This window comes from Lotus japonicus, chromosome 4, assembly GCF_012489685.1.
Source record: "Lotus japonicus ecotype B-129 chromosome 4, LjGifu_v1.2".
Lineage (NCBI taxonomy): Eukaryota > Viridiplantae > Streptophyta > Magnoliopsida > Fabales > Fabaceae > Lotus > Lotus japonicus.
Genome location: NC_080044.1, coordinates 68,807,212 through 68,832,798, shown reverse-complemented (window position 1 = coordinate 68,832,798; position 25,587 = coordinate 68,807,212). Strand labels below are relative to the sequence as shown.

At 36.0% G+C, this 25,587-nt stretch overlaps 2 protein-coding genes across 2 annotated transcripts; one reads left to right on the top strand and one right to left on the bottom strand.

Moving 5' to 3' along the window:
• The first annotated feature begins 981 nt into the window (after nt 1-981).
• Nucleotides 982-8,585, top strand: LOC130713240 (uncharacterized). The gene is made up of 13 exons (XM_057563026.1): nt 982-1,425; nt 1,516-1,754; nt 2,445-2,500; nt 2,582-2,671; nt 3,048-3,206; nt 3,290-3,373; nt 3,462-3,587; nt 3,665-3,880; nt 3,969-4,407; nt 4,507-5,432; nt 5,507-6,586; nt 6,702-6,839; nt 6,919-8,585. The coding sequence occupies exons 1-13, from the start codon at nt 982-984 to the stop codon at nt 8,583-8,585; spliced, it is 5,664 nt and encodes a 1,887-aa protein (XP_057419009.1).
• Nucleotides 8,586-11,435: 2,850 nt separating this feature from the next.
• LOC130710312 (uncharacterized) lies at nt 11,436-22,425 on the bottom strand. The gene is made up of 15 exons (XM_057559529.1): nt 22,189-22,425; nt 20,703-21,230; nt 20,339-20,615; nt 19,524-19,822; nt 17,025-17,207; nt 16,043-16,783; nt 15,869-15,963; nt 15,719-15,778; nt 15,546-15,634; nt 13,831-14,424; nt 13,574-13,648; nt 13,277-13,347; nt 13,120-13,177; nt 12,634-12,895; nt 11,436-12,502 (listed from the first exon to the last, which is right to left on the bottom strand). Exons 2-15 carry the CDS (start codon nt 21,113-21,115, stop codon nt 11,805-11,807), a joined length of 3,915 nt encoding a protein of 1,304 aa, XP_057415512.1. The 5' UTR covers nt 21,116-21,230; nt 22,189-22,425; the 3' UTR covers nt 11,436-11,804.
• Nucleotides 22,426-25,587: the final 3,162 nt, after the last annotated feature.

The window sequence follows — 25,587 nt, the reverse complement described above, 5'->3', positions numbered from 1 at the left end:
TTTAACGTTGCAAGAATGTTAGTTTCATGTCTTTACTCTTTGTATCTTTGATATTTACTATACACGTTCTTTTTTTTCACAAGCAATAGCACATGCCCAAAAAATATCTGCCGCATATATTTAAGTGGAATGATTATATTTCTCTGAAACAAAATTAATTCCAAGTAAATCATTATGTAAATATGTTTTTTTTCAAAAAAGTTAGCTTCATTGTTAATAACTTAATCCGATCCTCCAAGCATGTATGAGTATCTTTTTTAGACTATATAATTATATATCTACAAAATAAGAATTTCTTTATAATTTATTTTATAAAAAACTTATGATTTAGTCATTAAAGATATCTATGTTCGTTTTGGTGGGAAAAACTTTGCCTCACTTGCCCACCATCCTATAAATAGGTACTTCCAGGGACTTTAACTTCATGCATCATTAAGCTGTTTTTGGTCTTACTTTTCAATCTGTGCTTCAAATCTTCACACAAGTCATGGTTCACTTTGTTCCATTTGGTGGTTACATGGGTACCCTTTGTATCATACCGCGCAAGAATGAAGTATGCTATTTCCACTTTAGACCTCAAAACACATTTTTTTGGGTCTTTTTTTTTTCAGTATGGATTTGGTAAACAAACCATGATATAACTGTTATTGAAACGTTGACATTTATTTGGTAAACCTTGGTTCAAGACTTAACCCAGACCTGCTTGGTTCATGATAGTGCCTAAGGAACATACTAAATATTGATTATTCTAACGCTTCATGATAGTTTCCTTTTGCACGTTATGCTTCCTTGCATTTACTGGGAAACACATGTTCTTAAACTATTATAACGCTTCATTTTAATTTATTTACTCTGGTTATTTTTTGCATCTAGGAAATTGCTGTGATTGACCAACAATTCGTGCTTAACTGGGCTAATGTTCTTGGGGCCAAATGGTTGATTGAAGACCCTTTGCAGAGGCTTTACATTGTGGACTTTAATATGGATTTTACAACACCAACTCTCCTTCAAGGTTGGGGTGCAGTTGTTTCATTCTATGGCTTGGATGAGACACATTGGTGTGTCCTCCAAATGGTTGCTGCATCTCATTTCCACATGAGGATTTTTGACTTATTGGACAATGAGATTAGCTATGATCCCTTTCGAGCACCTGTAGAAGGTTCTGGGTCTGTCAGGGGGGAAGAAGATGAAGTCGAGAGCGTCCGGATAGACCGCTCTGAAGAAGATGCTTTGTCAGAAGCTTTAGCCCTTGTGCCATATGCTCCACCACCCTCTAGCACTGATATTTCTGTTGAGGCCGAGCAAGAGCTTGAAATGGTGGCTCACCTGGGAGGAACAACTGTGCAAGCAAATGAAGGGCCACCTCAGTATCGCATGCACCTCAACACGACTCTGACCCCGTACCGTGCGTACGGAAGTCAGTATGTAAGTTTGATTTAAATTGTAAAACTAAGGCTTATTGATACCATTCGTTTCCCCTTAAGTATATGATGTTTTTTTCATTTTTTTTTCTAGAACTTACCTCGAAAGGTGGCTGAATATGTTCGCCAAAACGGACGTCAGCCCTGGGTCATAAGAGGACCAACTGGAATTAAGAAGGACATCAACATCCTTTTCAGGCCAGATAAAACCTACACTAAACTTGGAAAGGGTTGGAGAAAATTTTGTAAACTTCATGACATTCAGCATGGTCAGAAGATGTCAATGCACTTCACTGATGGTGTATCCAGGTTGATTGATGTGGAGATTTTCAAGTAGAGATTGTTGTTGGCCATTGTACACGCTTTTAGGGGGATTTGGGTTGCTTATTTGCATGGTTTTTAATGCCAGATCTGGTCCAGTGTGGACATTTCAAGAAAGGCTTAGGTTGGCCTAATTGTAGGAATTAGGATGTTGTGTTGTTTAGTGGTTTATGTCTACGTTTGTTTCACGATATGAATATGTCATCTATGTTTACCAATCAAGATATGTTTGTAAAATATTATTAATATTAATGTCAAGTTGTGTTATGAAAAAGTGATTTCACTCTCTTCTTAAAACCATGCAAATGGTTGTTTTGGAGTAGAAAAGTATCTTTACATGGCAAAGAGAACATCACTTCAAGACAGTGTATATAAGGGGTAGCATTTATATCAGATTTTATTTAAAGAGTAATGGCTCCTAAATAATCTTATGTAGTATATTTAAATCTTAAGTGTAAGTTTTTGTCTTTATTAAGCTATCAAAGGCCCATTTCGAGTTACTTTTGATGTTGACTTCCATTCACATTTTTTTTTATGTAATTTACCAAACCACTTTAATAAAGGCTTTTATATTTCATTATTCAAATCCAATTGATGTGATATTCTCGCCTATGCTATTGTGGTATTTGGTATCATGTGTTTCACTTATTGGTGGCAATGGATATAAATATCTAAACCACAAACTCATATTTGACCTTCAAGGTTGAATCATGAATTTTCCATACCACCTGTTGCTGAACTTTCTGAATTTGGAGATAGTAATTGTAGTTTAGTGTATGTATTTTCATCAGGAGTTTGCTCTTGGCTATTGTATCAACATACCCTGGTATTACTATAAGGGGATTCTTCACCTGGGCACAATCAGGAAAGTTTTGTTATGGACTCTTCATCTGTGCATAGGGACACGCCTGGCGAAGATAAGGTCCAAGGTAATTTGGTCATATTGCTATATAAGCTTCCTTTGAATTCATCTTAATATTAGTACCATTTTTCGTTTAACGAAGACACTTTTGTACATGCCAAGTAGTTTAATGGTCTAAATTTAGCAGCATTATTATGCAAAGCATCCAGAAGTATCAGGAAGCAAATAATGGATCGTAAAAGAAGTTCTGTAGAAATTTTTCACAATGAAAATTGTGGGAGCACTGGGCAAGGCAAGCATTGCAGTTGTTATGCACTTTTTATTATGCTATAAATTCTAATTTGTGATTTCCACTTTAGTGTTAAGTGAAATGGCTAAAATTTTGGTCATTTCCTATCCTGTGTCTACTAATTTATATAATGCTCTTAATTTCAATGAAACAGGTTCAAAGTCTAGGAAGATGAGTTGCAGTCCATTGTTATCAAATATAACAAATATCATGTCAGTTCCAAATGATGGAAGATCCAGTGGGATGCGTTTGGATAGAGCAATCAACATTCCAGGTGCCACTCCTAACGAGGGATATACAAAAAGCACATTTTGTAAGATCTGAATTTCGTGTTATATCCTTGAGGTTGAATTGGAAGTATTGTGTATTATTCACAGAAATCCGTGTTTGATTCAGGCGGGTTTCATTCAACATCTTCTTCCAATTTGACTCACATTTCGATTTTGCAAGATGTCCACTCCAATGGTTCCCTAAAAACTGGTATCTAATCATTTTACTATGATTTAAATGATTGATGATTGACAATAAATGTTATATTTTGAAATGATTTTATGTTCAATATGTGCAGCTGAAGACATTATTATAACCCAGCAGAGTGCAGCTGCAAGGTTAAGGAGAATACAACATGTCAAAATCAAAAGAAGCTGCTTGGTCATGGACAAAGAAAATTTTCCACAACGTGATTCCAACACAGGTATGTCGTCCCGAATTGCTAATGATTAATTTATTTTCTTTTCATAGTTAATAACATGTGTAAATGTTGTTAAGTAGGAACACGTGATTCCCCCAGACTGAAGGTCAAGAAAAGAAATATTGGTAAAAGACCGAATATAGCACAGTCTAGAGCAAGTTCCTCAAAGAGTTCTGTTGTTAAGACTAAGCCTGGGGAAGGTGTATCTCTGTGTCGGAAACTGGTTTCTGAGTTCAATGCAGCTGCTAATTCTCCACTTAATGTTCCAAACATATACGACGATGCTGAGTTAATAGGTAATTGTTTAGTTTTTGTTATCTAATAGAGGTTCCATGCGTAAGTTCAACCGAGCTGTAATGTAACGTTTCATTTGTGTGTTTACAGACGAGGTAGACCTTGGAGATGCATCTTTTCTGTGCAGAATTTGCCATGCTCAGATGTGGTATGAAGAACGAATAGACAAAAGTAAGCAGTCTAATAATCCCGAATTCTATCGGTGTTGTATGAAAGGAAAGGTGGTCTTACCATTTATATCTAAGCCGCCACTGTTGTTGTATAATTTGCTTCATGGTATAGATTCCCGATCAAAACACTTTAAGGATAATATTAGAGCATATAATAGTATGTTCGCCTTTACTTCAATTGGTGGGAAGGTTGAATCCTCTTTGAACAATGGTGGAGGCCCCCCTCAATTTGTGTTGAGTGGCCAAAATTATCACAGAATTGGTACTCTATTACCTCAAGCCGGTCAATCACCAAAATTTGCCCAACTTTATATCTATGACACACAGAATGAAAATTCCAATAGAATGAAGCCGTTTAAGTAAGTTTTTATATTCTATATAGTAATTTATCTTTTTTTATCATTTTTACATGTAATATGTTGGCATGAAATTTAACAAGTGTTTTGGCCCATGTGCAGCTCAATGAACACAGCGGAGAATTTGGATATATCATTAGTTGAGGATTTAAAGCAAATGATTGATGAGAACAATGTTTTAGCAAAATCATTTCGCAAAGTGCGAGATTATATCAATGAGAAAGAATCTTCGTCATTTGCTTTGAGACTTTTTCGGAAGCGAGGTAAGGACCCCCGAACATATAACCTTCCTACGTCTGACGAGATTGCAGCACTTATTGTAGGAGATTTTGATACAGTTGAAGTTGGTCGTGATATTATTGTCAAAAAAGATGGTGTCCTTTCTAGGATTCACGAAACTCATACTTCGTTTATTCCTTTACAATATCCTTTGATATTTCCTTATGGCGAAGATGGTTGGCAAGAAGATATTCCTTTATCTGGTATTTCTGCTACTACTAGCTCTCGCTTGAAACCTCGCGTCACATTGAGAGAATTCATAACATTCAGAATTCAAGAAAGGAATAATGAGTATGGGAATGTGGTTTTATGCAGAAGGCTTTTTCAACAATTTGTGGTTGATTGCTTTACTATGATTGAATCACAAAGGCTTTCATTTATTAGAAATAATCAAAAACTGATTCGAGCAGATTTTCTCAATGGCCTTGAAGAAGCAATGTCTAGAGGAGAAACTGATCCAAGTTTTTTAGGGACGCGTATTGTGCTCCCAGCATCCTTTATTGGTGGAAAACGCTATATGTTTGATTGTTGTCAGGATGCAATGGCTATATGCAAGCGTTATGGTTATCCTGACCTTTTCATTACTGTCACCTGCAATTCTGCATGGAAAGAAATTGATAGATTTGTGCGACCACGAAATGTTCGTGCTGACGAACGTCCTGATGTTTGTTGTCGAGTGTTTAAAATCAAACTTGACCATTTAATAGCAACCTTGAAGAGTGGCATCATCTTCGGACCTTTGGATGCAGGTATGTTCCATTTATTTACTGTTTTCAAATTATAACTTATTGTATATATAGTTATTTGTATGTTTTTTTTCCAGGTATGTATACAATTGAATTCCAAAAAAGAGGATTACCCCATGCTCATATTTTGTTATGGCTTTCTAAAGAGAACAAATTAGTAACAACTTCTGACATTGATAAATGCATTTCTGCTGAGATTCCTGACCCAATATTATATCCTAAATTAAACAACGTTGTGTCTACTTACATGTTGCATGGGCCTTGTGGTTCGGGACATTACAAATCTCCTTGCATGACAGATGGAAAGTGCAGTAAATTTTTTCCGAAAAAATTCCAAGAAAGCACTATAATTGATGATGATGGTTATCCTGTTTATAAAAGAAGAGACACTGGAGTTTATGTGGACAAGAAAGGTATTCGCATGGATAATAGTTTTGTTGTCCCTTATAATCCTCAATTACTCATGTTATACAATGGTCATATCAATGTTGAATATTGCAACAAGTCAAATGCAATCAAATATCTCTTCAAATATGTTAGCAAAGGGCCGGATAGAGTAAATGTTGAGATATCCAATCAGAACAAAGATTGCACGGAGACTGAGGTCAAAGATGAAATTAAACAATATTATGATTGTAGATACCTTACTCCGTGTGAAGCAGTTTGGAGGACATTGAAATTATTTATTCATGTCAAATGGCCTTCGGTTAAAAAAGTGACATTTCATCTTCCAAATAAACAAAGTGTTTGTTTTAAAGATCATGATGATTTAAAGCGCGTGGTAGACAAGGCTACTGAAAAAGACACTATGTTTATAGCTTGGATGAAAGCCAATTGTAAGTATGGTGAAGGAAAAGCGTTTACATATGCAGAGTTCCCATCCCATTTTGTATATGATGAAGACACTCATTCATGGCATCCAAGGAAGAAAGGGACATCTATTGGAAGACTCCAATATATTCCTCATGGAGTTGGTGAACTTTATTACTTGAGAATTTTATTGACTCTACAGAAAGGTTGCACAAGTTGGGAGAGCATTCGCACTGTGGATGATGTTGAATATCCTACATTTCGTGACGCATGTTACGCCTTAGGATTATTAGCTGATGATAAGGAATTCTTAGATGCAATTACGGAAGCAAATGAATTAGCATCAGGTGTGTAACATCCAATTAATGTCTTTTATTTGTCATAAAATACAGCACGAAATTTATATCAACTTCCTCTGTTGTTCATGATAGTATTATCTAATTACCATATATATTTTTGTAGGTACCCAGCTGCGAAAGTTCTTTGTAATGTTGCTTACAACAAACACAATGAGCAAACCTGAATTTGTGTGGGAAAAGTCTTGGAGAATTTTGTCTGACAGTATAGTTTATGAAAGGAGGAAAAAGCTGCGCAATTCAGGTTTGGAAATTTTTTTTATCGAAATTATGTTAATGTATATATTTGCATGAGATAATTATTGGGGTTTTTTTTGGTGTAGATCTTCATATAAATGATGATGATTTAAAGAATCTTTGTTTAATAGAATTGGAGAAACTACTGCATATGAATGGAAGATCTTTAAAAGATTATCCATGCTTACCATTTCCACACTTATTTGATGACTCCCAATTTGAGAACAAATTTGTAGCGGATGAATTGAATTATGATAAAGCTGAAATGGAAGATTTGCACAAATCATTACTCAATTCATTAACTGCTGAACAACATAAGATATACAAATCCATAATGGATGCAGTTATGAATAGAGCTGGAGGTCTCTTTTTCTTATATGGTTTTGGAGGTACTGGTAAGACCTATTTGTGGAATACATTATCAGCTGCTGCTAGGGCACAAGGGTTGATTGTATTAAATGTTGCTTCAAGTGGTATTGCTTCTTTGCTTTTACCTGGTGGCAGAACTGCACATTCTAGGTTTTCTATTCCAATTTCTATAAAAGAGAGTTCAACTTGCAATGTATCACAAGGTTCTTTAAAGGCAGAGTTGTTACAAAAAACAAGTTTGATCATATGGGATGAAGCACCCATGCTCAATAAATGGTGTTTTGAAGCATTGGACCGGACTTTAAATGATATAATGAAGTCGCATCAAAGTGTTGATAGTGGCATGCCTTTTGGGGGTAAAGTGGTGGTTTTGGGTGGAGATTTTAGGCAAATTTTGCCAGTTATTCAGAAAGGAAGTCGTTCTGAAATTGTTAGTGCCACAATCAATTCGTCTTATCTTTGGAAGCAATGTCATGTGCTAAAACTTACCAAAAACATGAGGCTTATTAGCTCAAAATGTCATGATGAAAAGATTGAAATTAAAAGGTTTGCTGACTGGCTATTAGACATTGGTGACGGAAAGGTGAATACAATTGATGCAGAAGATTCTACAATTCAGATTCCAGATGATCTTCTTATTCTTGACTCTGATAATCCAATTCAAAGTTTGATTGACTTTGCTTACCCTCAAATGCTGCAAAATTTGAATGAAAAGAATTACAAATTCTTTGAAGATAGGGCTATTTTGGCTCCTACATTAGAAAGTGTAGAAATTATTAATACTGAAATGCTAGGTAAAATTCCAGGTGAGATTAAAGAATATTTGAGTTGTGATACAACTTGCAGGTCAGATGAAGACTCAGAGGTCGAAGCAGAATGGTTCACAACTGAGTTCCTCAATAATATTCAATGTTCCGGTATACCAAATCACAAATTGAGTTTGAAAGTGGGTGTCCCTATTATGTTGTTGCGCAACATTGACCAAGCAGGTGGACTTTGTAATGGTACTAGAATGATTGTTAAAGATATGGGAAAAAATGTTATTGTTGCCAATGTAGTATCAGGGAAGCAGTTAGGTGAGAAGGTTCTTATATCAAGAATGGATTTAGTACCTACAGACTCTGGTTTACCATTTAAATTTGTCAGGAGACAGTTTCCCATTGCTTTATGTTTTGCAATGACGATTAATAAAAGTCAAGGTCAGACGCTTTCTCATGTCGGTTTGTATTTGCCTAAGCCAGTATTTACTCATGGACAGTTATATGTTGCCTTATCAAGAGTAAAGTCCAGAAAAGGTCTCAAAATTTTATTGTTAGATGAAGATGGATTAATCTCAAAGGTCACCAAAAATGTGGTATACAATGAAGTTTTTCAAAACGTTTGAAGAACCATCATATATGAAATACTGTAAGTTTTAAATCTTACTCTTATATGTATTAAATTATAACATTGTTGTAAGGATATCATTTCAATATCTTTTTTATATATGTTTGTCATGTTTTTGCAGACAATTACGTGGTCAAAACAGTTTGGGGGGCTCTCTTAAAATCATATGTGTAATTTTGTGGCAGTTCCATGTTGTCCACTTCCCATTGATCCAGTACATTAACTATTTTAGTTTTCCATCTATATTCTGTAATAAGCCAAATACTCTAATCTGTTATCTAATGCCAGACATATTGTATCTACTACTATTAAGTTGAAAAAACTTATGTCAAGATGCTTCAGGTTGCAATCTATATCCTAATATACTGCCCATGTAGTGATGCCAAATAAAATCAGTATTTCCAAGTCTTTTTGATAAACACCTTTCACCGACTGAGAGGCTCAGGTAATAATTCATGCTTAAGAAAGGCCACCAAATCAAAGAAGGTCAATTAATTCATGATATATGGTATAATCAATAAACCTGTTTCCTTTCTTTGTCAGTATATTTTTTCAAACATTACACAGTCAAATATAAATGCTGCAATAAGGGCAACCCCGTTTTTACGAATTCCCAACTCTGACACAACGTCTACTAATTATTTCAGCCACCCAAAAGTAGAATTGGTAGTAAACGGTTTGATGGCTAATTGGAAATAACTTAAGTTCTGCTTGAGGCTCTGCAAAAAGGTATGCATGTTTTTTAACTTTGACTCCAATATTCAACTGTGCCAGCATATCATAGACACCCATTGTAGCAACTACTTATAATCCTTTGTATACACACCGGAGTGCAGTGAGTTCATTCCACATATCCAAAATCAACTGTGTAGATGGAGCTGAATTTTGAAGATGATCTTCTTTGTTGTAGGGACTCCATTGCCATTTTCACATTACCTGGCCAGGTGATAAAGCTCATCATATAGATTTTGCTTTATTAGTGTATGTGTGTATATTTTTTGACTTAATTTGAATGTGCAGGAAGTAGCCTTAGTTTCACCACAATTTGCTAACGAATTTGATCATGAACTACTCAACCAGTGGAAGTTGATTGATCCCTTTGGAAAGGTTCATTTTGTTTCATATGATAAAAATGCTGGAAAGCCCTATTTGTTTAAAGGTCTGCCGGAGATACGGAAGTATTATTCTTTGGAAGGGTTGAACTGGTTGCTTCTCAAATTCCAGGGATTTTCCAACTTTGATTTGTTTATATACAATGAAAGTATTGAGGAAGTATGTTACCTTCCCCCACCTCCACCTCCAGTTTTAACCCCCCCACCCCCTACTGTTGATGTTGCAATTTCAAGCCAGGCTGAATCCACCCGGATCCAAAATAGTAGGGACCCAGAATGGATTGTGTATCCCTGTTTTTTCGCCTCCAGGCTATCACCAAATCAAGTATCTTCAAGTCAGCTGGTATAGTAAAACTAATTTGCTTAAGCTTTTTAACATGCTAATTAAGGTTCCTAATAGGTTGTAATGATGCTTGCAGAATTTGCCTGCACATGTTTATGAATATCTACGACAAGGTGAAGTTTACAACTGGCTATTGAGAGGGCCAACTGGCAAAGAAGTTCAATGCAAGATTCTTGGTGTTCCACGACGCACATATGCGAGATTTGGTAAGGGTTGGAGAACCTTTTGCAGAACACATGGATTAAAGGAAGGAGATACATTGACCTTTTTTTTTACCTGTGAGAAAGAAGCCATTATTGATGTATTAATACATGATCAGACCTAATAGGATTTCTAGGTTTTGCTGAAGTGGTATTGTTTTCATGTAGTGAAATGAACGATGAACTGTGTTCACAAGTGAATGAATGGCCCAGATTTTCTGATCAATAATATGTAATATATGGGTAGAGTATTGTTTGTGTTACACAATTTATCATGGAAAACTAACCGTGCAGAGCACGGGCAGATATACTAGTACGCAACAACAGTGGAAATCAAGCTAAAGGAGGAAGCTAATCCATGTGAGTCACATGCTCTTAATTATTCATGGATAATACCTAAGTGGCTAGGAGTCTGACATCTGTCCAAAGCAGAATTTTACTATAAGATCATAACAGTGTGTTTTTTGTTATCCCTTTAAATCAGTAAAAAAACAAATAAACACATGCACTTCAAGTTGATAGTCAGTTCAAGTTACACTCAACTTGTATTAAAACACTAACATTTGAGTTTAAATAGAAACATGGAAGTCAGAAAGGCCTGCAAGAATTGGAAGCTTACTTCCTTACGTGTAAGGAACTGCAGCTCAATTTCGTCAGGGGAGAAAACTCCTTTGCATGTTAATTTATCACAAAGGTGATTCCAGTCAAGAATAATTGAAATCACTAATAAGAAGATTACCCTTCAATTTCCCAAGGTTGTAATTCCCAACCCCCCAACTAAAAAATCTATGAAGTCAAAATCAACTACAGGAATATGTGTAATTCGCAATACCTTAGTTTGAACTTCTATGCATAGATTATTACAAGATCAGGCAAAGTATGTAATCAAGATTCAATACCAAAACCTTAATTGAAAAGAAAAAAAAAGCCTGAGCAATGATAGATTCCCAGAATCTGCTTTATATCCAGAGTATCAAAAGCAGGGCAGCAACTGGATTATCTGATGAAAACACAGACAATAGTCAGTTTATCACATTCACATCAGTCATCAGTTTTAACCTCACCCTTGGAGAATAATCTGGATAACATCCGCATGTGGCCACTGCAGCAAACCACTTGCACTATATCACACTGAAGTATATCTGCAAAATACCAAAAGAAAAACCATGCAAGAGGTAGCCAGCTGGGTGTCATTTCAGCAAATGAAAAGCTGTTTTTATTAGAAATATTAAATGTATGTACAAGAGGCCTTGTTCTCTGGTTTGTAAGAGCTACAACCAGCATAGTGTTTGCTAATATATAATCACTAGGAAGAATACTAACTTGTACCTTGAACAAAAAGATCTTTACAGTGGAAGTCAAGAACTTCAAGATGAGCAAAACTCGAAACAGCTGGAAAGGTCACTCAAAACTTGGAGGGAAAAGTCTACCAAAGAATCTATATAACCTAATTGTGGACAGGATTAGCTATAACAGCATCCTATGTAACTAGTCATTTCTTAAAAGTACTCTGTTTCCTTTGTTATTGGTGTAATGAACAGGACTATACAAAGACAGTAGCTTCAAACCATCATATTCAAGTCTGAAAGGTCATCCATGGGAATCTCAAGGCCCATAAAGTCATGATCTTGTAACGCATCGTCATCAATATTCAACCATGAACCAAGATCCTGACCTTGGTCAGTAAGGTCATCCATTCCGGGTAGTGCCAGGTTGGACAAATCAATAGGCTCGTGCTCATCCAACCCACCCATGCCACACTCATCTTTTTCTTTGGCAGTGCTGTTAGTACACAGTTCATTAGACTTGGAAACAGAAGGGCGTTCTGGTTTTGGTTGTTCTGGTAGCTTGCCAAGGAGGCCATTTACAGAAACAGAATGCTGAGTTGCTTTCTGCTTAGGCTTTGCCTTGGATTTTCTTTCTCCCTTTGCACTGGATGATGCTGGCCTACCAACTTTGGTAGTTCCATTTCTGGATAGTACCTCTCTGCTGTGCCCCTTTCCATCTCTATCACTCCTCTTCCCCTTTGCACTGCTTGTTAGAGAACTTCCAACACCTGCAGCACTTGAAGTACCATGAGTACCACCAACATCATCAAGGAACAATTCCCTCTTTTTCACCCTGCTAGACCAAATATCTTCCTTTCCAATAGTTTGTTCAGAGGAATGATTCAAAGCAGGAAGCATGTCTGATGCATTGAAATCATGATTATCCATATTCTGAATAAATTGTGATGGGCTCTGCTGTGAACCCATTGAAACTGCAGAAAGGGGAAAAAGATATTAAATTAGTGTTATCTGAGGATGTAAAAGATCAAGCTGAACCCGGATAAGATAGAAGAAACAGAAAGTATATTAGAGCATTTATTCCAGAAAGTCATGAAGGAGGCACCTGTTCTTGCTTCCAGAGGAAGTGGAGAAGCATATGGTTTTGAGGATTCAGTCTCCATTCCATCTGATAGCCGAACGTTACTAAGCTGGGAGGAAGCAGTCAGGAACATATCCTTGAATAACGGCTCACTAAAGCAGCTCTTGCCTGTATCTTCAAATTGATGGCACCGGTCCAATGTACGTTTAACAAATCCCAAAGCAGCTTGCTTGGCCATTCTGCTGCTTGAATTTTTCCCACCCGAGGGACTAGGACCCCAACAAGCCTGTCAATCAACCATTTGTCAATTGTGGAACTGACTAGGGAGCCTCATGCATGAGCCGCCCTTATACTGACTCTAATATGGAAAGCTTGACTCTTTTTCTAAGACAATTTAAATTATTTTAAGCAAGATGATAAGGTAAAGCATGGATTTTAGTTTTGCTTATAAAAACCAAGAATATATATATCTGAATTTAAAAAGCAGAGCAAGGAATATTGAAGACTTACCATGTATTTCTCATAAGCCATTAAAACGAGTTTTTCTAGAGCACGTTGATCAAATTCCCTGGAAAACCGAAGTTTATATGTCCATTCAGAACAATAAATAAACAAAAGATTATAATTTACAAATAATCAAGGCAGGCATAAATGGCCGTGCAATTACTTTTCTTGAAGTTCTTTTTCCATTGAGGCAGATTTCAATAATCCATCCAGCATGCCTTTCTTCTTGGAAACCTATGATACACAAGAAAATAAAAAACCATAAAGTGAATCGCATAAAACAAAAAGTGAACTTCATTAAATATTAAAAGAAATTTATAATCCAATGTCTTCATCTCTACAACTGATCTAGACATTTATAGAAACTTAGAAAACAACACATAAATATAAATCATAATTACGGGGATAAAATATTTTAACAGTTAGCACAGTATAACTTGACTATAGCATCAGTGAGTACCTGTCCTTGGAAAAGTTCCTCTAACCTAGTAATATCCTCCAATATTCCTTCATCGTCTGCTTGCAACATTTCAGGCTTAAAAAAATAAAAAACAGTAAGTATCATACTAACACACTAAAGGGTTAACAATAAAGGTCAAATCATTTTGAAGTAAATACATTAGTACATTAGTTACATCAACAAAAGCACCCCTCACAACTACAGAACAAACAGGAACAATATACTGTAAATTCATTAGATTAAGCAGGTAAGCTTACCACTGGTTCTGGGGCAAGTCCAATACTTTGAAGCTCCAAGAGAAGCTTATCATTTATATCCAAGCTATCATATTGCAACTCTGAACGGGCCAAGCCAGACATTAGTGCTTTATCATGAAGAAAACCATTGATTGAGTTGCCAAAGCTGGAATTCAACCCAGTAGGACGGATATCAATTATATTATTTTCAGTTTCATCATGTTCTGGCTTCCTAATAATCCTATAACCATTATCAGCAGAATGACTAGCAAACTCAAAATTAGTTCGTGAGCGATGATCCAAACCACACATTTCCAATTCCCCATCAGGCTCAAATTCAGTATCATAAGCATCAGACAGGAAATCTTCATTTCCACCACTACAATCCTCCTCTGAGATTAAAGCAGCTAAAACCCTTTGACAGAGTGGAATCACATTATGATCTCTCTTGGAAAGTTGTAACTGTTCTGTAGTCAATGTAGCACTCCATGGAGCTTCAGGCCAAGCATCTCTTTTGCAGCCAAACAACCCATATCCATTAACAATGGTTTCACAACCCATATCCATATTTGAAGGAACTGGAGTTGGTGCCAGTGAGCTTGATTCAAGATTTACCTATAAGGGCAAGTGAAGTGTTAAGAATAGTTCGATTCCTATACTAGGTTTGCCTAAGAAATCCATCTTTTCAAGCTAATTTAATTCTGATTCAATCATCGAAAAAATAAAAATATAAGTTATAAAACACTGAAGGGGATTTTTTTCATATCAACTAAAACAGAACAGATATATGAACAAACATAATAAACAAATAATTTGATGGCCATAGTTCAATGCTTCTACAGAACATAATAAATATTTGTAATTAAAAAAAGCATTCTAACTCTGAAATAATCACCGAAAGGTCATATCAAATTACTAATGCTATATTATAAAGGAAATGTGTTGCCTGAAATTAATAACAGCCAAGAACTTCTATCCTAATGTAAATAGCAAAATTAAACACAGATGCCACAATGAGCATTTTAAGATTCAGCCTTACGTTAACCTAAAAAAAAGGTAGCACAGCATTATACTATTTAGTAAATATAGTTACTAAATGACCAGGATACAAAAAATGACCTGTGTCGAAGGCATGTCCAAGAACAACAATGGTATGTACAGCCTTTTATCTGCTAGGTCATATATAAATGTCTAAACCAAAAGGCAAATTACATATACCTCCTAGTTGACACAACCATTCTCAGAAGTAACAGTGCTAGTAAACCTCCACTGACTAAGGTGCATGTTAGGAAAAATAAGGGTGAAAGTAGGAGAACAAAGCCGGAGTTAGTTTTTGTTAGTAAGATTTCAGTAATTAGGGGCTCTAACGGAAGTAATTGGGGGAAAAGAGGGGAAATAACAGAATAAAAAGAAGATGGGATAGGAGCTGCAGTGCAGGGTGCGACAGATTGCAAGAAAGTAGGGAGTGGAACCAAGGTTCCCTAATCCTAGAATCGAGAGAGATAGACTTCTCCTGTAATCCTCACCAGATCTCTGTCGCTAGGAATTAATCTACTATGGACACCATCACAAAAATCTGGAGCTTTTAGCTGAAATGTGCTCATTTCCAACATATGAAGTACCCTGACTAAGTTTCAATTGTCAGCATGACTACTGATTCAATACAAACTATTGCCAGTAACAATTATCATTCACTCATCTATAATCATTCAGAATGAGAAGGTAAGCATCAGCACCTTTTGCTTCCAGTAAATGATGTCCTCCTCAGATATCAAACTGAAGAAAGGCTCCATCCGCTTCCAAAATGGGGTGGGGAATGTATGATCTGCAATAATAAGAAAATTTAAAATTACTCTATGAAGGGAAAACATTGGTTGCCAATATAGATAGAATTCAGTCAGATTTATACTAGAGTTGATAACACCCTTAACAGCAGCCAATAGCTCTTCGTGTCCATCTTCTGATCCAACTAAACCAATAAAACCAAAAGTGAATGATGAGACTTTGACTGCAAACAAAATTCCAGTTCATGAATAATTTCTAGAGCTTTAACTAGTACCAAAATAGTCTGCTGCCGCATTAATAGCAGTAGGCTTTTGACGTGAATATGCCTTTCGATCAGAAAGTTTCCTGGTTGGGGGACGACCAGTCTTGCTGCAAGGATTTTATAAAACCGTAAAACTTTAGTTCATGTGCCCAAAAGAATTGTCAAATAACTTACAAAAAAAAAGACCTTTCATTCTTCTCAGATCCTTGTCTTGCACTTCTAAGTTGTTTTGCAGTTCCTACATTTCCAAGCTTCTCAGATGACATTGGCATCAATGACCTTGTAAGACCACGTCCTGTCCTCCCTTGCCTCCGAATACCATCTCCATGTTCTTCCCCCGAAGCAAGCTTATTTCTTGTTGTCAATGCTAAGTTGGAGGCCTTTGGAACATTTAATCCAGATTTCTGATCGGTTTCTTCCACTTTCCTGCCCTTTTCTTTTGGTTTAACCTCAGCCTGCCCTGACTCTTCACTTTCAGATAATGCAGCTGAAGGTGAGGGTTCACCTTTTACTTTAATTCGCTGAGGAGAACTACCAGTCAGGCGTCTGGCAAATCCTAACCCAAGATCATTACCAGCCACATCAGAGACAGCATCCAAAGCAGGAGCTTCATCATTGTTTGAAACAATGGGCACAAAATTCGTTCTTCTGGCAGTACGAGAGCTCTTTTGCGGCCTCTGCCAAGGGACAACCGGGGGGGAAGATGACGGTGCTGATGCAACTCGTTTGCGATTGTTAGTACCAACACTAGGAGGGGGTTTTGTGGCGCAATGAGCCAGCTCCCAATCATTAGGAACAGCTGTTCTATGGACAACTGGTGACAACTTAGGGGCAACTCCTGAGCCCGATCTTGGAGCCCGAATAGCGGTATTCATCTTTGTATTTGAGGTAGGGCTAGCTGAATTAAATTCATCACGAACAGTTGCCCTGGGATATAACATAATATAGGGACTGAATCAACAATAAAATTCAAATCACAAAGATTAAGAGAGATCACAACACTAATCACAAGGCTCCATGGCACTTGCAAATGGAACAACTGAACTACCCCATCGAAACAAGAAGAAAATAAGGAAAAGGCAACATTGAAAAAACGCAGCTGAAGACAATCTTTTTTGCAAAAGCATGTAATCATATAAAGAAGAAATGATCTGCAGTTTGTGCTTACTTGTTAACAGCTCTGAAGTTCACCTTTTCCTTGTCTGAACTAGCAGGACGGCCCCGCCTATCATTGACAAGGGAATTATTATCTTGGTCGTTCCTAGGGGTAGAGACACGTATACCCAATCCTGTCGGTTGAGAGATACCATCTGATTTACCAGCTCCAGTAGTTCCATTAGAAACTCCTGGCCTACACAAAGATACATGAAATATTATATTTACAGCCTACATAGTAGCAAGATTATCAATAAGAATTAGAATTAGATGATTAAAAAAAATTTGTTACACACTTACACGGCATTTTCTATTAAAGAGATAGCAATAGTATTTAACACCAGAAAGAAACTAGCAAAATCCCTCATACAGAAATCTCACTCTTTGAAGTAAATCCTTTCACCATTTACACACCATAACAGTTGTCACCTAAAATTTACTTTCATTCTTCCGTTATTGGATTAAATCTTTTAGAGGAAAAATATTGGATAAAGCACGGTTGGTTGATAAAAGGGGATCATATCTATCCCACTACACAATAGAAAAACCTCAATTTATATGTCTCTCATTATATGTATAAACAATACAGTTTAACACCAAATATGCCTAAATATTCAGTACAGCACTATGTGTGACACATTACTTAGCATATACCAAGTGATCTACAAAGGTACTTTTGCTTTTCATAAGAAAGTGTGGGATTTGATATTTCAATAAATAACTTTAAATTTTTAATATATAATATTTTCTTTACAAATTCACGCATATGTACTTATAATTCATAAGTAATTATATATACTGTGAACTGATTTACAATTATATATTAGGCATTCATTTTGGCATCCTTAATTTTTTAACACAAACTCATCCACTCATTATAGCCACCACCATTTTACTGAAGCCCTTGTCTTAAACTGCTCCACTAACTATGCAATTGTTATTCAATATACCTAGCTTTAGATGAGTGTGACTTCACAAACTTTTAATCCGTAGGTAATAATAAACTAAGGTTACTAAATCTATATAAGAGTAAAATTATTAATAAATTTTCATATATATTTTTTCTTTGATATTTACAAAACCACCATTATTAAATGTCATCTGAATTTTTAAGGATAAACTTATAAAGATAAAATCATAGATGAACATTTAAAGATATATAGATAAACATAAAAAGGATAAAGTGGTAAATACCTTTTTAATACTCAACTTCTCACTACATAATTATAATTCACTCCAAACGCTCTTTTTACTATTACTTTCTTTTAAAAAATTAAATTGATAGACATATAGTAGTAGTCAATATTTCGAGCCTGCCTTGCAATGATAGATAAAGGCAATACTTGAGCAGGCCTTAAAATGAAAATTCACACACTTGAAACCTTAGCACGAAGTTTTTTCTATATGTTAAAAAGTAAGAAAGTAAAAAAATAATCTATACAAGGCGAATACAGCATAGAACTACAGCACAATAATAAATAAACAGTACAAATAAAAAGATTTTTTCCCATGTGTGTTTTCTTATTTTCCTAAATCTTCATTTCCAGCTATTTTTCTCTTTTTACAGATTTAAAGACACCAGTTTATTTAATTATTTATCATTTTATTAATTAAAACTCCACTTCATAGAGGTGAGGCACCTGATATCAGCTATATATATATATATATATATATATATATATATATATATATATATATATATATATATATATATATCATGTCCATAAAAGCATAAATTCACATAAGAAAAGCAAAGAACAGATATGTGAACATTGGTGCAAAACGTAGAGCATATGTAATCAAATAAAAACAATAATTTTAAAATCTTGAAAGTAGAGTAAACAGATTTTTGATAAAATGGGATAAAGAAACTGGAGAATAAAAAAGAAAGTAAAAAAACAAAACAGAACTATAAAAGGAACCATATATATAATAGTATGTTCGGCCTTTCTCTTGATGTGTGCCATACAGCCATGTATAAATCTAATTCAGAAAATGTAGCTTGTAGCTTAATGCATTATATTGCAGCAACTTTCTTGTAGAATATTTCGTTTGGTATTCTTGGTGAACATCCTGCTTGACCTCCCAATTTGAAGTAAGATCACACAATGTGTTTTAAAAGTATTAACTACAAACAGAAGACAAAAAATCTGTGGAAGTTTGCAATTTATGCAGTTCTAGGACAGTTGGTTGGAGAGGAAACGGAATGATTGTATTTTCCGTAACGCCTCTTTCGCCCTACGTTTGATAGGAATAAGATTGTCTAAAGGGGTGTGCTCATAGCTATTTCAAAGGAATTTCTATTGCTGATATGCAAAGAGATTGAAAAACCTAATGATATTTGTTTAGACATCTTAACTTTAACACTGTTTTCTTTTTAATATTAGGGAATATTTTATCAGTGATGTAAAACCTCTCTAACCTTTCTATTAACATTATTTTAATATACAAAAAAAAATCACTGCAAAATGAATATGAGGAAAATCACATTGATTACTTAACATATTCATACCTAAAGGAATGAGAATCATTACTCAATTTGGACCGAGAATCAGTGGCAATTCTTTGTTGCATTCCCTGTTTAGCTTCCTGTAAACCATTAACAGGTTTAGTCAATGTTGTACTTGGAGAACCATCTAGTTTGATGCAAGAGCGCTTCTTTTTCATTTTTGACTTTTCCCAACCATCACCGCCAATAGGTAAGGTCCGTTCTTCACTCTGAAGGATACCACTATTGGGAACCCGTGGCTTTTCCTTATCTCTATCAATAGTCCCCGATGGCCTGACAAGTGAATTAGTCCGCACATCCATCTAGAATTTATCAAAGACCAAGTCAGTTTTACTCAACAGGTTTCCAAGCCTGAATTGTTATTCTGAAAGTGGACTCTCAATGTAAAGGAAAAAACACAATTTTAAAGCCACAAGGCATACTCATTCTATATTTCACAACTTTCAGACAAGAAAAGAAAGAAGCATAAAAAAAAAACTTAAAGCTCATGAAACACCTACATAGAAGCTTAGAAGTTAGAATACAAAACGTATTATATGAGAAAAGTGATATCCACTGAAACACTATCGGGGAAATATTCTGCCAGGTAACTTTTGCAGAGGAATTTAGCTAAAGTAGATTTCCGTGTAAAACAGTGATATGGAGAACAAATGTTTTAAATACAATACTATTTATGATGAAGGAGTATTTACTTTATAACAGTTAGAAACTGAATAAGCAACACAAGGAGGCATGAAAATTAGTGAAATTGTGTAGTGTTAACACTACAACACTAGCAAACAAGGAACGGAAAATTTCAAATTTTCAATGTCACGTACCCTTACATCCACCATAGAAGTTCGAGTGCGTTTATTTGTAACAAGATTTTTGGTCCGTTCTTCCGACTTCTGCGGCTCATGTTCAAAACCACCTGTGACAGGATGACCTTGAACTCCAACCTTACCCATGCTTGGCCCCAAGACTGATCGATCCCCAGACATGATACTAGAACGATCATTAGAAAAGCCTTCAGCTCGAGATCTCTTCTTTGAAGTTGTAGTTGGGAAAACTTGGTGGAATACAGATAAGGCCTCACTGAACATTTTAACACGTTCCCTGTTGAACAATGCAAATTATGAAATTTTATTCCTTAATTACACATATCTAACTTCAATGCAAGTAACAAAACCTATAAAGAACTACCTCGCCTTCACATTGCTTGCATACAAACTCTCCTTGAGTCGCTTGATGTCTTCTGGTACCAGGGATGGCACTAGCTTGGCTTTTGCAGAACTAGATAAAGATTCATCAGGTGAAATTCCAATAGCGGAGTAAACAAGTCGCTTATAATCCATTTGACGATTAGACTTATGGTCCAGCACTAACAACTTTGGATCAAAATGGACATAATTGAAGAAGTTCTCAACATCTTCATGTGTTCCTGAAGAACTGTTTCTTAACATATTGGGAAGAGAAGACAGAATTGGATTTTCCATACTTTCACGAAAGCTACCTGATCTATCTAATGAAGAAGCTATGTGGGATCCACGCTGCCCAGTGTACAATAGTCTATCTGGGCTACTGGAAGATGGATCAAACTTGCTAGATGTTGCCATTTGACTAGTTCCCAAACATCCTTTGAGTCGAAAATACAGAACAGAGGGTGGCGCATGACAAAGATGTGGAACTATAGCACATAGAGGGCAAATCTAAATTACAAAAACAACGCCCCTGAAAAGGTCAAAATAATCAAAGAGAAAAATCAAATATGGAAATATTTATGTGCAGACAGGTATGGCTTGGTATTGCAATCAAGGACTCATGTTCAAAAGCACCACCAATGTGTAAAATGAACTCCCAAAAAACAATCCAAACTAATTAAAAGCTTAGAGCTTATCTGAATGGTTCAAGTTATATCCACTCTCCTGTTCCCAGGCCGAGTGCTCTATACTTGAAAAGGCATAATACATTCGACATATTACTAATTATTTCCAAAGATGACGGGAACAAGTCCACATAAATGTCAAAATTTTATAGAAGTTAATAAGACTATCAGCACCCGCATTGTCATTAAAATCTACTTAAAATGGATACTAAAAAGAAATAACAAACTATATCCTTCACTACACTTGATAAATTTCATAAAAAATTCAATAACATCAGACGCATACTGCTATTGACGATTAGTACATCCTACAATCACACCCTTCTTCTTTTGGACTCAAGTTTACTTGTTCAGTTCAATGCATTAACTACTACTTCATAAGGCAATGTCGGCATATTAAAAACAAAAATGCAGTCTAAACTTGAAAAATTAGCTTTGTTTAATACACGATCAGATACAACACAATTCTAGTACAAATTCAACAGAAGCAAATACATATCTATCAACAAGATAGCACGTAACAAGTTCATGCAAGCAGATACCTCTTCTCATCAATTTTCTTCATCTCAATTTGCTCGAAAGCACAATTTCAAAAAAAATTGAAAAAAATTGAGCGAGAAGGAAGAAGATGAAACCCTAAAAAGTTGAATCGAGAGAAACGGGAAAAAAACGAACTACTCTAATGACCGTGCAAAAGCATTTCAAATTGCAGCAAAGAAAAGAACAAACCCTAAAAGTTGAATTTGAACCAAATAAAGAAATGGTGAAAAAATAAACAGAGCTGAATTGAAAATTGAAGAAGACCTTGAATCTTGCAATGAAGAGAGAGTGTTACTGGGAATGGGAAGAATCAGAGGGTGGTTTGAATTTTTTGAAGGAGGTTGTTTGAGTTGCGTGACGGTGAATCGGAGCTGCAAATTCGTACGAAGCGAAACGAAGGTGGAGGAGGAGGAGGAGAACGACGACGACGACGACGAGTACGGTGTTTTGATCAATGATCGACAACAATTGGTCCAACTTCATTTTACTCTTTTACCCATCTTTTGGGCTTTTTATGAAATTTATGCCCGCGTTCAAACAGGGGCTTTTCCGGAAATATAGGTGAAGGACCGTATATCTGGCAATGTGTAGTATACATGTGCTCTGGTTATTATGATGTCATGTTGGGATAGATATAGCCTATAGGTCATACCCTTCCTATTCAACTATGATTTAATTTTTTCTAATAATATTAGTGTTTTTACCCGCGCGTTGTACGAAAAATATGTCTATTGTATTTGATACATTAATTTATCATGAACGTGATTATGCGAGTTTATTTTTTTTTAACTTGAGTTCGTTTTCAGTTATGTGGTAAAAGCTGAAGGTTTTTTTAAGAGTGCACCTATTCATAATCGACCTTTCGACTTTTGGGGTTCAAATAGTCACTTTTGGTCACTTCAATCAATAGTGTCATCGAGTTAACTATAATTTATCTATATCACTAGCTCAAGCCGTGCTAAACTTTTTTTTTTGAACGTTAAAAATGTTAAACTTGATTATTCTGAAAGTCTTATAAACTATGAGTCTATAAAGGAAACTATTAAGTTATTACATGTTTAAACATGTTAAACTATATAATAATTTAACCATATGAATCTATTTTAAGAAGACTTATGGCCCTAATTACTTTTTTATAAAGTGAAACTTCAAATACAATTTATTTTAAGTACATATTAACCTATCTAATATTGTTAGCCTATTTATAGATTATGTAGTTTTAGTAAATTTTATCTTGATAACCTGCAGGTTTGGTGGCTTATTTACACATAGGTTTGTTTTTTTTTTTAAATGTATTCCAATATATTGAAACTAAGTGGGCACAGAGGCCAAAATGTCAAAATGAACAAAAGCATCTAGACCCGGCGGTCCCTCCTCTATCCAAACCAAAAAAGAGGAAGCACCTCGGGCTAAGAAGTTTGCGGCCTTATTGCCGGAACGACGAACAAAAGAAACCTCCATGTTTGTAAAAGAAAACAAAAGTGAACGACAATAAAAAATAATAAGATCTAAATAGGAACGCCCTCGGCTGCGACGACGCCACCACTGGAATAGCTGAAGAGAGTCTGTTTCAAAGCAAACTGTATGAAATCCAAGATCAATAGCTAGCCGCATCGCCCACCAGAGGCAAAGAGCCTCGGATAAACCTGCAGATTGCATCATGACTGGAGCTAAAGTCGCTGCCGCAAGAACCTCACCATCCTCATCTCTGCCCACCATGCCAAAACCTACAACGGACCTGTGCACTGAGGCATCAAAGTTGATTTTAAGCCATCCCGGAGCTGGCCTCCTCCAGGTCGATCTACCATCCACCGCTGGGTGCTGAACAGAAGTAGGTCGAAGCAATGATTGGAGCGCTGCCACCCTCTCCATCACGCGTAGAATCTGCAACTGTTGGTCCTCAAACACCCGAGCATTCCTTGCTTCCCACACGGCATACACTGCCGTAAAAACTCACTCCACCACCGCTGAATCAATGCCCTGAATGAAACCCGAGAGTAGCTCATGAAAATCTCCCCCACCGTCCACACGAAGACCCAAAGCAACAAACCAGAACCGTGCAACCACCGGGCACTAAAACAAAACATGGCTGGTCGTCTCCTCCTCTATTCCACACCACGGGCAAGATGGATCAACATCCATTCCCCTCCGACGAAGCGATGCTCTAACCGGCAAGAAGCCAGAACTAGCTCTCCAAACCACCTCTTTGCAACGAGGAATCGCCGTTGACTTCCAAATCATTTGTGAAAATGTTGCAGGTAGGACAACAGCCGTGGAGGATGAAGCCTTCGCTTGGTATTGCCATCTCCGAATAAAATCATAGCCAAACTTGGAGGTATACCAACCGTCAGAAGTCTCTGGCCAGAAAAGAATATCAGAACACACCTGCAAAGGCAAAGGTACAGCAAGAATACAGGTATGAAGTGGAAAATCAAATGTGTTATGACGGATATATAAGGGGAAAATTATATCCGTTTAAATTGGCCAAACGGATATATAGGGGGAAAATTAGATATGAATTCATTAAAATTTGTCTTCAAAAAATGAAGTGGAGATTAATGAACTAGAAAATGCCACGTGACCGAAGCTTTAGAAGAGTTTTTTTTGTGAGTTTAATTCTTTCTTTGTGGATATCCAAGCTTGTTTGAGAATGTAAGAGGGTGTATATACATTCAGATTTTTAGGTTATAATATGATATTCTTTAAATTAAATCTATAAAGAAATAACAATCTGGACTTAAAAAAAAAACAATCTGGTAAAATGATCCTAGGATCAATTATTCTCATGTCCTACAAGGTATTGGTAGGCTATAGTTATGCATTTTGCAATTGTAATGCACCCATCACCTCCCCTGGATTTGATGAATGTGTCCACTTAAACAGTGTCAGCTTCTTCAATGTCTCACCTGTTATGTCAGATTCCAAATTTCAAACATGTAACTGAGTAAGTTGATTCCTTGATGTTGAAAGAAAAATACCAGACATGAAACATCCATACAATGACTTAGGCATTCCCTTCAGAGAGTCCTACTTTCCAATGTGAACAGAGTGAAGTGAAAGTGTGTGTTTCTTTATCCATTGAATTTGAATGTGAACGTGTTTTTTCTCAACAATTCTGTTCACTTGGAAAAATTGTCTTAACAGACCAAATATGTCAGTTGACAACTGAAAAGCAAACACACTGAAAGTAGCTGAGACAAGGGATGAAGGACTACAATTATGGGTAACCACTAACTAGACAAACTAACAACCCAGCTACCAAAAATGTACTAGGTTCCAGATGCAGAGGTACAACTAAAATACTCCACTTTTGTTATTCATTGACCTTTGTCCTGTCAGTACAGTTTTAGAATTCATCAATCATTAAAGAAAGATTAAAAAATAGAGAGGACAAGTGATCCCTGATTTCCCAACAAGACAAAAGTCAGAACACAGAACCACATCCATGATCTTCCTAGGTTGGAGAGATAGATTTCTAGGGTCAAATACTGTGGGACACAGCATAACAACATATATTAATTGAGAATAATCAGTTTCAAATAGAAAGAGGAACTAAGACCAACAAGTCATATATTAGAGGGGCTGTCCAAGTGAGTGAAACTGGATCAAAGACAACAAAACAAAGTAGAAAGAGGAACTGGACAACAATAACAACAAAAATAC

Coding starts and splice junctions, on each gene's coding strand:
- LOC130713240 (XM_057563026.1), top strand. CDS start 982: ATGGATTTTACAACACCAACTCTCCTTCAAGGTTGGGGTGCAGTTGTT. Junction 2,672..3,047: donor TGGCGAAGATAAGGTCCAAG/GTAATTTGGTCA, acceptor TCAATGAAACAG/GTTCAAAGTCTAGGAAGATG. Junction 3,374..3,461: donor CAATGGTTCCCTAAAAACTG/GTATCTAATCAT, acceptor CAATATGTGCAG/CTGAAGACATTATTATAACC.
- LOC130710312 (XM_057559529.1), bottom strand. CDS start 21,115: ATGGCAACATCTAGCAAGTTTGATCCATCTTCCAGTAGCCCAGATAGA. Junction 14,425..15,545: donor TCATTTACTGGAAGCAAAAG/GTGCTGATGCTT, acceptor TTGCCCTTATAG/GTAAATCTTGAATCAAGCTC. Junction 13,348..13,573: donor AGGAACTTTTCCAAGGACAG/GTACTCACTGAT, acceptor TGTGTATCATAG/GTTTCCAAGAAGAAAGGCAT.